The 12,154-nt window shown below is 50.2% G+C and overlaps 1 protein-coding gene across 6 annotated transcripts in view; it reads left to right on the forward strand.

Moving 5' to 3' along the window:
• LOC119962662 (WD repeat-containing protein 7) overlaps positions 1–12,154 on the forward strand; it is an 869,538-nt gene that overhangs the window by 154,788 nt on the left and 702,596 nt on the right. For all 6 annotated transcript variants that reach the window (XM_038790561.1, XM_038790562.1, XM_038790559.1 and 3 more), the window contains one exon: positions 1,642–1,862. In XM_038790561.1, coding sequence (XP_038646489.1) covers positions 1,642–1,862 — 221 coding nt within the window. The remainder of the gene's footprint in view (positions 1–1,641; positions 1,863–12,154) is intronic.

Raw genomic sequence — 12,154 nt, forward strand, 5'->3', positions numbered from 1 at the left:
GGCTTATTTGGCTATTTTTTGCAGATCAACAATCAATGCCCCTTTACATTTCCTTCCAGAATGGCCACTTACTCCCACTCAAAATTATTGCCATCCACGAGCTTATGGAAAAATGCATTGTCTGAAACTTGGCTCAACTTTGGTCAACACTTCCATCCTATCCCCATAACCCAGTAACCCCACCCAACACTAAGGGCAATTTTGGTCACGAAGGGCAATTTATCATGGCCAATCCACCTAACCTGCACTGTACTGTGGGAGGAAACCAGAGCACCCGGAGGAAACCCACGCGCACACGGGGAGGATGTGCAGACTCCGCACAGACAGTGACCCAAGCCGGAATCGAACCTGGGACCCTGGAGCTGTGAAACCATTGTGCTATCCACAATGCTACCGTGCTGCATTCACTCTCCGGAGCACCTACAATGGAAACCCTTCCCCATATCCTCTCCGAACTCTTCCTCCAACTTTGCTTTGATCCCGTCCAGCTGTGCCTTCTTATCCCAAAATAGCCCTGTAAACCTCCGACACTACTCTCTTCTCCAGTCCTCCTGTCGTCAGCACCTCCTCCGGAAATGTGGAGGCCGGCGACTGGGAAACTCTGTATCTCCTTTCTGGCAAAGATGCAAACCCACATGGATCTAAATATTTCCCCCTGCTCCAGCCCATACTTCGCTTCCAGTTCCTTCAATCCTGCAAACCAACCCCCAAGAAACAAATCTTTTAGCGTCCTAATTCCTTTCTCCTCGTATGTCCAAAAATTTCCATCCCACTTCCCTGGCTCAAATCTGTGGTTCCCCCGAATCGGCATTTCCCTTGACCCGGCACCCAACCTGAAGTGCTGGCGAAACTGCCTCCAAATTCTCAACAAAGCTATTACTACCGGACTCCCTGAATGTTTCCCCGGGGCCATCGGGAGCGGCGCTGTCGCTAGCGCCTTCAATCCCGATCCAAATTCGCCTCCATTCTGACCCATTGTGAGTCAACCCCTCTGGCCCAGCTCTGCACCTTTCCACATTCGTCGCCCAGTAATAACACATCAGGTTCGGAAGACCCAAACCCCTTACCTGCCTTCCTCTCTAGTAGCACCGTTCTAATTCTGCCCACCTTCCCTCCCCATATGAACGAGGTAATCATCCCTTCAATCTCTCTAAAAATGCCTTTGGCAGGAAAATCAGCAGGCAGTGGAAAATAACCAGAAATCGTGGCAGCACGTTCATTTTAACCGCATGTACTCAACCCACCAGTGAGAGAAAGACCATCCCACCTTGCCAGAGCAGCTTTTACCCTCCCCACCAAACTAGAAATGTTGTACTTATGGAGGCCCCCCCCCCCCCCCCATCCTGAGTAACATGTACCCCCAGGTATCTAAAGTGAGTCCCTCACAGAATGGCGCTCCGCCACGTCCTTAACTCCACCTTTGAATTTATTGTCTTCCAAAATCATTGACATTTTTCTATCCTGGTCTTTTACTCTGGTATACTCCACATCTACACTCCTTCAAATCCTAGGGGCACAGGCATGAACATTGAGCCATCCATCATGAGATCTGGAAGCACTACATAAAGTGCCATATGGCCTCATAAATTTGAATGCACCATGGATTTAAACATTTATTTAATTTTATTTATCTTTTATCAGGCTGGCCACCTCATCGAACTCTACGTGGCCACCGAAGCAAAGTGACGTGCCTGTTGTATCCACACCAGGTCTCAACACGGTATGATCAGCGCTACTTGGTGTCAGGAGGAGTAGATTTCTCTGTAATCATCTGGGATATCAACTCTGGGGAAATGAAACATATCTTCTGCGTCCATGGTGGAGAAATCACCCAACTGGTAGTACCACCAGAAAATTGCAGTGTAAGTTCATTATGAGAATATTGAAATTCAGGTTTGAATGTATTCAATCTTGTACTTAAATATATGCTCAAGTCCAATACTAGTTACTAATTTCAGAATCTTCATTTTATGTTGTAATATAGATTTTAGGGCTCTAAAAGTATTATTCTTTTCATTTTGATTCAATCTAGCTAAAGGGCAGGCCCTTTGGAAGGATTTAATTTTTAAGGAGAGTTCTCCGAAGTATTCTTCTCAAATTTTAGCCAAAGTAATTCAGTTCCATGCCCAACATGGTTTATTCTGGCTATGGGATACTTATGGATGATGGTTAATTGGGTTGGCTCAACTCGCATTCAGAGTGATGAGTTTTCAGATCTCTTAAACTACTAGAATTTAGGACTACGTTTAGTTCTTGTTTGAACAAACATATTCAAAATCACTTTCCCTTATCGAGAATTTGTAGTAGTACCGGATGGAAAAAAGGCTAGATGATCAGGCTGAGAAGCTCAAGCAGTTGGAGAAGTCAGTGGAGGAGCAGGCTGACTTTCAAACGGTGGCGGATGTGGAGATTCGGAGGTTGAGGGACCAGAAAAAAGTGCTTCTGGAAAGGCTGGAGGACCTGGACAACAGATCTCGCCGGCAGAACGTGAGAATCGTGGGCCTCCCGGAGGGGCAGAGGGGCCAGACGCTGCCACGTATGTGGAGGGTATGTTTCAGAAGTTGCTGGGGAACGAGGTGTTCCCGTGCCCGCAGGTGGTAGACAGGGCACACGGTGAGGCAGCCGCGACAAAGGGGTCCCCCATGAGCGATGGTAGTACGCCTTCACAGGTACCTGGACAAAGAATGGGTGCTGCAATGGGCAAAGAGCACACAAAGTTGTACTTGGGACAATACCACCCTGTGTGTTTCCCAAGATTTGAGCGCTGAGGTGGCCAGGAGGACGGAAGGCTACAGGCAGGAGAAGGAGATACTGTATAAAAACAAGGTGAAATTCGGGCTGCTTTTTCCGGCGCGACTGGGTTACGTATGAGGGCCAGCACCACTATTTCGAGGAACCTGAAGAGGCGATGGACTTCATTAAGAAACAAGGGCAGCCCTGAGCTGAGGGCGTTTGGACTCCTGTTAGAACTTTTAAGTATATGTGGTGTCTCTCCCGTTTTGAAAATTGCCTGTATGTTTGGGTCCATGTTTGTCGTTTCTTTGCGTCCTTTTTGCGTAGTTTACCTGAAGGTTTCCTTTTTGCGCTCTTTAATTAGTTGGAGCTTGACGGGGGGGAAAATACCGTTAAAAGGGTTGGGGCTGTTTAGCACAACGCTAAATTGCTGGCTTTGAAAGCAGACCAAGGCAGGCCAGCAGCACGGTTCAATTCCCGTACCAGCCTCCCCGAACAGGCGCCGGAATGTGGCGACTAGGGGCTTTTCACAGTAACTTCATTTGAAGCCTACTCGTGACAATAAGCGATTTTCATTTTCATTTTCGTTAAGAGGGATGCTTCAGGGGAACTTTGTGCAATCTTTTCTGTGTCTGTATGGGAAGGACTGAGAGTGCCTGTTATTTCTTATCTTTTTTTTTGTCTTTACCTTGAATTGTGCTATTGTGGGGGTTGATTATGACTTGTATAGAGTGTTTGCTTAAGTAGGGCTGATCTGGGGAAGTGGTATGGATGGGTCGGGGGAGTGGTGACTGGGAACAATGGGTGGGAGACGTGCTGGCGCCGAGGCTGGGAACTCCAGGCTAGCTGAGTGGGGCTAGTCAACGGAAGCTGAGGTGGGGGGGGTGTGCATATAGTTAGACTAGAACAGGGGTTAGTTGATAGGATGGTGTTGCTCAGGGGTGAGGGGGAGGAGTTGTTCTGCTGATGGGGATGGAAACTGGGCATGGCAACAGTGAGGAGGTCATGGGTGGAGTTGCTCAGGAGGCAGGCCAGATGAAGCGTGACACATGGCTGGGGGGCTGGCCAAGGAAAGGGGATGGCTGATCGGCAAAGTTGGGGGGGGGGGGGCGAGGCGAGGCGAAGTTCTCCCCAACCAGGCTGATCACCTGGAATGTTAGTGGGTTAAACGGGCCAATGAAGAGGGCGCATGTGTTTGCGCATCTGCGGGTTCTGAAGGCGGACATAGTCATGCTGCAGGAGACGCACCTGAAAGTGGCAGACCAGGTTAGATTAAGGAAGGGCTGAGTCAGTCAGGTCTTTCATTCGGGGCGTGAATCTAAGACGAGGGGGGTTGCGATCCTGATTAATAAAAGGGTACAATTTGAGGTGGAGGGCACAGTCATGAATGGGGGTGGTAGGTTCATCATGGTGAGGGGTATTCCCGAATTGACTACTTTGTTGTGAGTAGGGACCTACTGGCTGGAATGGTGGGGGCAGAATACTCGGCAATTGCCATATCGGACCATGCTCCGTACTGGGTAGACCTGCAGTTTTGTGAGGACAGCTTTCTGCGCCCACCATGGAGGCTGGAAGTTGGATTACTCGCGGACGAGGCGGTGTGTGAGAGGCTGAGGAAATGCATGCAGAATTACCTGCAGGTGAACGATACTGGAGAAGTCTCGGCAGCGGTGCTCTGGGAGGCGCTGAAGGCGGTGGTGAGAGGGGAGCTGATGTCAATTCGGGCTCATAGGGACAGGACAGACGGGGCAGAGACGGACGGACTGATTAAGGAAATTCTACGAACGGACAGGAGTTACGCAGAATCTCCGAGGCTAGAGTTACTCAGGAAACGACAGAGGCTGCAGGCCGAATTTGGGGTGCTGACGACAGGCAAGGGGGTGGACAGAGCTGTGGTTTGCACTATGTTTAATTTGTGTCTTGACTTCTTTTTTTTTTGTATTGTACAGTGTCACTTTTTCTATATGCCTTAAAATGCCTCAATAAATTGTTTGTTTAAAAGAAGAGAATTTGCAGTAGTAGACTTATGGAATAAGCATTCTCCAAGGCGGTCTTCAGGACACGCGACAACACAGAATAACCAAGCAAAAACTTATAGCTAAGTTCCGTACACACGAGTGCGGCCTCAACCGGGATCTTGGATTCATGTCGCATTACATTCATCCCCACCATCTGGCCTGGACTTGCAAAATCCTATCAACTGTCCTGGCTTGAGACAATTCACACCTCTTTAACCTAGGATCACCCCCTATCTCTGGATCTGTAATGATTTGATTACCCGTGTGGTGATCCACCACTGTGTAATTATGTGTGTGCCTGTATTAGGGGATGTACAGCAGTACCTGTACTACAGGTTCGCCGGTAGCCCCTGCTGGCTAGCTCCGCCCACAGGGAGCAGTATAAATATGTATGAGTTCTCCTGAGCTGCCATTCTACCAGCTGCAGTCGGAGGATAAAAATCTAACTGTAATAAAGCTCTCTTGTACCGATTCGAGTCTTTAAGTGCAATTGATAGCGCATCAATTTATTAGTTAGAATTTCCGCATCATGGACATCAGGATCAAACCAGATCGCTTGCAGCTGAATCCGCAATCGCCATACGCCAGAAAAGACTTTAATCACTGGCTGGCTTGCTTTGAGGTCTATATCAACTCAGCGAATCCCGAGCCAACGGAAGCTCAGAAAATCAAACTTCTCTACTCAAGGTTGAGCTCCAGCGTGTTCCCGCTGATACAGGACACGCCAGATTACGCAGGCGCCATGGAACTCCTTAAAGAAAACTACGTACAGAAGACGAACACTCTATTTGCAAGGCAGGTACTCGCCACTCACGTACAACTACCTGGTGAGTCGATTGAAGACTTCTGGCAGGCCCTTGCCCCTCTCGTACGGGACTGTGACTGTCAGGTCGTCACGGCCACGGAACATTCCAATCTCCTCATGCGTGATGCATTTATGACGGGGATTGCATCGGACCCCATCCGGCAAAGACTGCTGGAAGGGGCCGCGCTCGACCTAACGGCGACAAAAACTTTAGCGCTTTCCATGACGGTCGCTTCTCGTAATGTACAGTCCTACCCCGCTCGGCCAACCCACCCTACCCCTCGTGGACCCCGCAACTGGACCCCTCCCCCGACTGGGGCCGCTCCCGCACAATATGCCTGCGCTGCTCACCACACCGCGCACCTTGGGGGTCCCCGCTGCTACTTTTGTGGCCAGCAGAAGCACCCCCGCCAGCACTACCCAGCCCGCGCCACCACCTGTAAATTCTGCGGCAAGAAGGGCCACTTTGCGGTCGTGTGCCAGGCCCGCGCGGTTGCCGCTATCATGCCCGACTTCTCTCCCTTCCCTCAGCTGATTGCACAATGGGCGCCGCCATCCTCTGCTCCCGGAGCCACGTGCGACCAGTGGGTGCCGCCATCTTCTCCTCCCAGGTCCACGTGTGGCCCGTGGGCGCCGCCATCTTGCGCAGCCCCCACAACATGCGCACCATGGGCGCCGCCATCTTACCCCCCCCCAGGTCCACGTGCGGCCCCGCCCCCACATCATACGCAACATGGGCGGCGCCATCTTGCCCTGCGCCCGTAACGTGCGCTGGATGGGCGCTGCCATCTTCTCCCCCACAGGTCCCTCTGACGCCGGCATTTTGTCCTCCCCTCGGGACTGGACCGCGGAACCCGGGTGGCTGCCGCTCCTCGTCCGTCGGACTCCTCGGACGATCGCCCGCTGCTCGCCTCCATGACGCTGGGCCAATCCCGTCCTCACAACCTGGCTACCGCTTCGACGACGGTGCTAATCAATGGCGACGCGACCTCCTGCCTACTGGACTCTGGGAGCACCGATAGCTTCATCCACCTGGACACGGTAAGGCGCTGCTCCCTTGTGGTCCATCCCGCCAACCAGCAGATCTCCTGGCTTCCGGGTCCCACTCTGTCCCGATCCGGGGTTTCTGTGTGGTCAACCTCACCATACAAGGCGTTGAATTCAGCGGTTTCCGCCTGTACGTTCTCCCCAACCTCTGTGCTACACTATTACTGGGCCTGGATTCCCAATGTAACCTCCAGAGTCTCAACCTCAAATTCGGCCGGCCTCACGACCATCAAGGTTGACCCTCCCTCCCTCTTTGCCAATCTGACTGCAGATTGCAAGCCCGTCGCCACCAGGAGCAGACGGTACAGCACCCAGGACAAGACCTTCATCAGGTCCGAAGTCCAGCGGCTGCTTCGGGAGGGTATTATCGAGGCCAGCAACAGCCCCTGGAGAGCCCAAGTAGTGGTGGTTAAAACTGGGGAGAAACACAGGATGGTCGTGGACTACAGCCAGACCATCAATCGGTACACGCAGCTTGACGCGTACCCTCCCTCTCGCATATCTGATATGGTCAATCAGATTGCACAGTACCGGGTCTTCTCAACGATTGACCTTAAATCCGCATACCACCAGCTCCCGATCCGCAAATCGGACAGTCCATACACTGCCTTCGAGGTGGACGGTCGCCTCTATCAATTTCTTAGGGTTCCCTTCGGCGTCACTAACGGGGTTTCGGTATTCCAAAGAGAAATGGACCGAATGGTTGACCGGTACGGACTGTGGGCCACGTTTCCGTACTTAGATAATGTCACCATCTGCGGCCATGACCAGCAGGACCACGACGCCAACCGTGCCAAATTTCTCCACACCGCACCTTTCCTCAACCTCACTTACAACAAGAAGTGCGTGTTCAGCACTAACCGCTTGGCCATCCTCGGCTATGTAGTCCAAAACGGACTCCTGGGGCCCGATCCCGACCGCATGCGCGCCATCATGGAGCTCCCCATTGCCCCAAGGCCCTCAAACGTTGCCTGGGGTTCTTCTCCTACTATGCCCAGTGGGTCCCACAATATGAGGACAAGGCCCGCCCACTGATACAGTCCACTCAATTTCCCCTCACGGCCGAGGCAGAACATGCCTTTGCCCGTATTCGATCTGACATTGCCAAGGCCGGGATGCATGCAGTAGACGAGACACTGCCTTTCAAGTAGAGAGCGACGCTTCAGATGTCGCCCTTGCCGCCACTCTAAACCAGGCAGGCAGACCCGGGGCATTCTTATCCCGCACCCTCCATGCCTCCGAAATTCGACATTCGTCTGCTGAAAAGGAGGCCCAGGCAATCGTTGAAGCGGTGTGGCACTGGAGGCATTACCTGGCCGGCAGGAGATTCACTCTCCTCACTGACCAACGGTCGGTAGCCTTCATGTTTAACAACACGTAGCGGGGCAAGATCAAAAACGATAAAATCTTGAGGTGGAGAATCGAGCTCTCCACCTATAATTACGAGATCTTGTATCACCCCGGCAAGCTCAACGAGCCCCCAGACGCCCTCTCCCGAGGTACATGTGCCAGCGCACAAGTAGACCAGCTCCGTGCCCTGCACGACAGCCTTTGCCATCTGGGAGTTACTCGGTTGTACCACCTAGTCAAAGCCCGTAATCTGTCCGACTCCATCGAGGAAGTACGGACAGTCAACAGAGACTGCCAGGTCTGTGCGGAGTGCAAGCCGCACTTCTACCGGCCAGACCGCGTGCGCCTGGTGAAAGCGTCCCGCCCCTTTGAACGCCTCAGTGGATTTCAAAGGGCCCCTCCCCTCCACCGACCGCAATACGTTCATCCTTAGTGTGGTCGATGAATTCTCTAGGTTCCCATTCGCCATCCCATGCCCGGATATGACGTCTGCCACTGTCATCAAGGCCTTCGATTCCATATTCGCTCTGTTCGGTTTCCCCGACTACATCGACAGTGACAGGGGATCCTCATTCATGAGCGATGAACTGCGTCAGTTCCTGCTCAGCAGGATCAGTATCGCCTCCAGCAGGACGACCAGCTACAACCCCAGGGGAAACGGGCAGGTAGAGAGGGAGAACAGGACGGTTTGGAGGGCCGTCAAGCTGGCCCTACGGTCCAGAAACCTTCCAGCGGCTCGCTGGCAGCAGGTCCTCCCGGATGCATTGAACTCCATCCGGTCACTACTGTGCACTGCCACGAATAACATGCTCCATGAACGTGTTTTTACCTTCTGTAGGAAGTCTACATCCGGGGTGTCGCTCCCGACTTGGCTTGCAGCTCCAGGGCCGGTTCTACTGCGTAGGCATGTCCGACTCCACAAGGCGGACCCCTTGGTGGACAGGGTACGCCTGCTCCACGCAAACCCCCAGTTTGCCTAGGTGGAGTTCCCCGACGGCCACCAGGATATGGTCTCGCTCAGGGACCTGGCCCCCTCGGGTGCCACTCCCACTCCCACACACCTCCCCAGCCACCCTCCCCTCCCCCGCCGCTCCCAGCATCAGCCCCACCAGGTCCATCCCTCCTTCCCCTGCCCACACTGGAGGACAAGGAAGATTTCGGCACGCTCCTGGAGTCATCCAGCCACTGGCCAGCACCAACACCGCCAGCACCGACGCCGTCGACACCGCCTGTTCAGAGTTCACCACCACTGTTGCGTCGCTCCCAACAAAACCGTCAGACCACCGGACAGACTTAACCTCTGACGGGCACCGGGTTGCAAGATGGACACATAATTTTGTTTCCCCTCCCCTCTGTAAATAATTTGTATATAGTTCCACGTCATCCCTGCCGGACTCATTTTTAGCAGGGGGTGAATGTGGTGATCCACCACTGTGTAATTGTGTGTGTGTGCCTGTATTAGGGGATGTACAGCAGTACCTGTATTACAGGTTCGCCGGTAGCCCCTGCCGGTAGCTCCGCTCACAGGGAGCTGTATAAATATGTATGAGTTCTCCTGAGCTGCCATTCTACCAGCTGCAGTCGGACGTTAAACATCTAACTGTAATAAGGCCTCTCTTGTACCGATTCGAGTCTTTAAGTGCAATTGATAGCGCATCAACCCGCAAATGCTCATATTCCAAGCATTGTCTGGCATCTCTGACTTTGTCTATATAAATGTTTCTGGAACATACCTCTCCATTCACCTGAGGAAGGAGCAGTGCTCCGAAAGCTCGTGTTTGAAACAAACCTGTTGGAGTTTAACCTGGTGTTGTAAGACTTCTTATTATGCTCACCCCAGTCCAACGCCGGTATCTCCACATTATGGAATAAATCACCAAGGAAGGCCTTTGAAGTGAACATGTAATTGGGTTAGAGGGTCAATTGGTGTGATTGTGTGGAGAGAAAGGGATAAATGGTGTGCAGATGGCTCAATGTAGTTGAGAAATAGCAAAATGAATAACTGGTGAATGGGAATGGAAAATGTTTTGATTTCCAACCTAGTAAAAAGCACTGAACAAATTCAGAAAGGCGTGATCATGCTTGACATCTTGAGAAAGTGACGTTGACGTTTCCTGAAGCTGTGAATTAAGCTCTGGTCTCGGAATTTGAAGTAAAACTGATTAAATGCAGAAGGAATTAAGCTAACGGGTGCTGACAATTCAAGGGATTCTTCTTGGATTTAAAGGGGAAGTGCTGACTGGAGTGCCACAGTTTTTTACAGATCTGTTCTTTCAATGTAAACTGATAAATTATGCTAATAGGAAAAATAGTTGAGTTTGAGGCAGCAACCCGGAAATTACAAAGCACCCATGGAACAGATAACAAATTGGTGCTTCAGATATGACTTGGTGAGACAGGATCCTTGAAATGACGCATGAAGTGAAGAATTCTGAGGAAAAGGATGGATTGGATGATGAACACGAATAAATGAATTGTTGTGATGAATGTGTTGGCCACAGATCCCTTTAACTGCTCTACTCGCTAGTTCTTGCACTTCAACAGTACGTGGAACAGATTTGGCTAAATAGTGAGATTCATTGCAGGGTTAAGGAATGAAAAAACTCTACTGCTTTAGGTTTGATAATGCATTGATGTCATGAAAGAGTGTTGCAATTCCATGTAAATTGGTTGGAATAGGAAATTTTATAAGTACTGATGTAGACTCTGGTTAGATATTTTTGCTGTTCAATAAACCTATGAAAAAGACTCAAATAAAACCTGTCATGGAGTAGGATACGGCAATTATTGGATTGACTGCTTACCCAGTCAGCACATTGTATTTCTGTAACAAAAGCTGATTTTTCTTAGAGTAATAATGGCATCACCTGATCAGAATCAAAGGGGAAAAAAGATTGTTCAACGTTATATAGACAATTGTTAAAGGTTAAAAATCTGACGCAAAGATGTAGGGATGGTTAATGAGTATGCAAAGCCTATTGAAGACATTTGTGTGGAATGTGAAATCGGTGTTCAACAGAAATCTGAGAATTCCATTACGTCCTATTGTAAGTATTGGCAAGCAACCTTAAGGTAGTTTTCATGGATCTAAAGTATGGAACAAGGACAGAAGTATTTTCATTCAACACTTTGTCGACCTGGTGACCAGATTTAGACTTTCGACAATAATGCTTAGTGAGGGCAAAAGGTGATTATAGACAACATTATGGGGAAATGGATAAGGGCACCAGCAGAGATTCTGATTAATGATGGAGTGAAATTTGCCAATGGTGAGATCAGCAACATGTGTGTAAACATGAACATGATGGCCATGAATAGTTTTAGCAATGGACTCTTAAAGCAATCTTGTGGTGATTGATGAAATGTACATAAAGTTTTAGCTGATCAACTGGGCAGCAAGTTGAGAACCACTGTAGAATGTGCCCCTTATGCAAATAATTCATTCCAGTATGTTGGAGGATATCGTCCCCTTTAATTAGCTTATCATGAACATTTCAAATTACCTTCTGTGCTCTGTGATAATCCTCCTCCTGTCGAATGTACTAGAATTTTCTTGTAGTTGTACTCTCCAATTCTCAACTGCAGCTGTTGATTTGCTCAACCACTTCACCTCTGCATTTGAACCCTTGACCCAGCAAAACCTTCAGTGCTTCCCATCCCTTCTCAAGTGCTAGCAATGGCCATCTCCATCAAGAGAGAATCCAATCATGTCCTCATGGTACTGAGTGACATCCTAATTGAATCCCTCACTAGCAACATCCTGAGGGACCATTGACCAGAAACTGAACTGGACCAGCCATATTAATATTGTGGCTACTCTACGGGGGAAAGCTCCTGACTCGCTAAAGCCTGTCCACAATCTAAAAGGCACAGGTCAGGACTGTGATGCAATGCATTCCACTTGCCTGGATAAGTGAACAGCACTCAAGCGGACACCAGCCAGCACAAAGCAATTCGCTTAATTTGCCTGCTATCCACCACCTTAATCATTCACTTCCTCCACCGTCAATGCTTAGTGGCAGCAGCGTGCACCACCTAAAAGATAAGTGCAGCTCCAACACCACTCAGGAAGCTTCATACTATCTAGGACAAAACAGCTCGCCTGATTTCTCCTCCTCCTACAATAATTCAAACCCTTGACCACCGTCGAACAGTGGCAGCTTTGTGTACCATATACAAGATGCACTGCAGTAACTCACCA

This window comes from Scyliorhinus canicula, chromosome 3, assembly GCF_902713615.1.
Source record: "Scyliorhinus canicula chromosome 3, sScyCan1.1, whole genome shotgun sequence".
Taxonomy (NCBI): domain Eukaryota; kingdom Metazoa; phylum Chordata; class Chondrichthyes; order Carcharhiniformes; family Scyliorhinidae; genus Scyliorhinus; species Scyliorhinus canicula.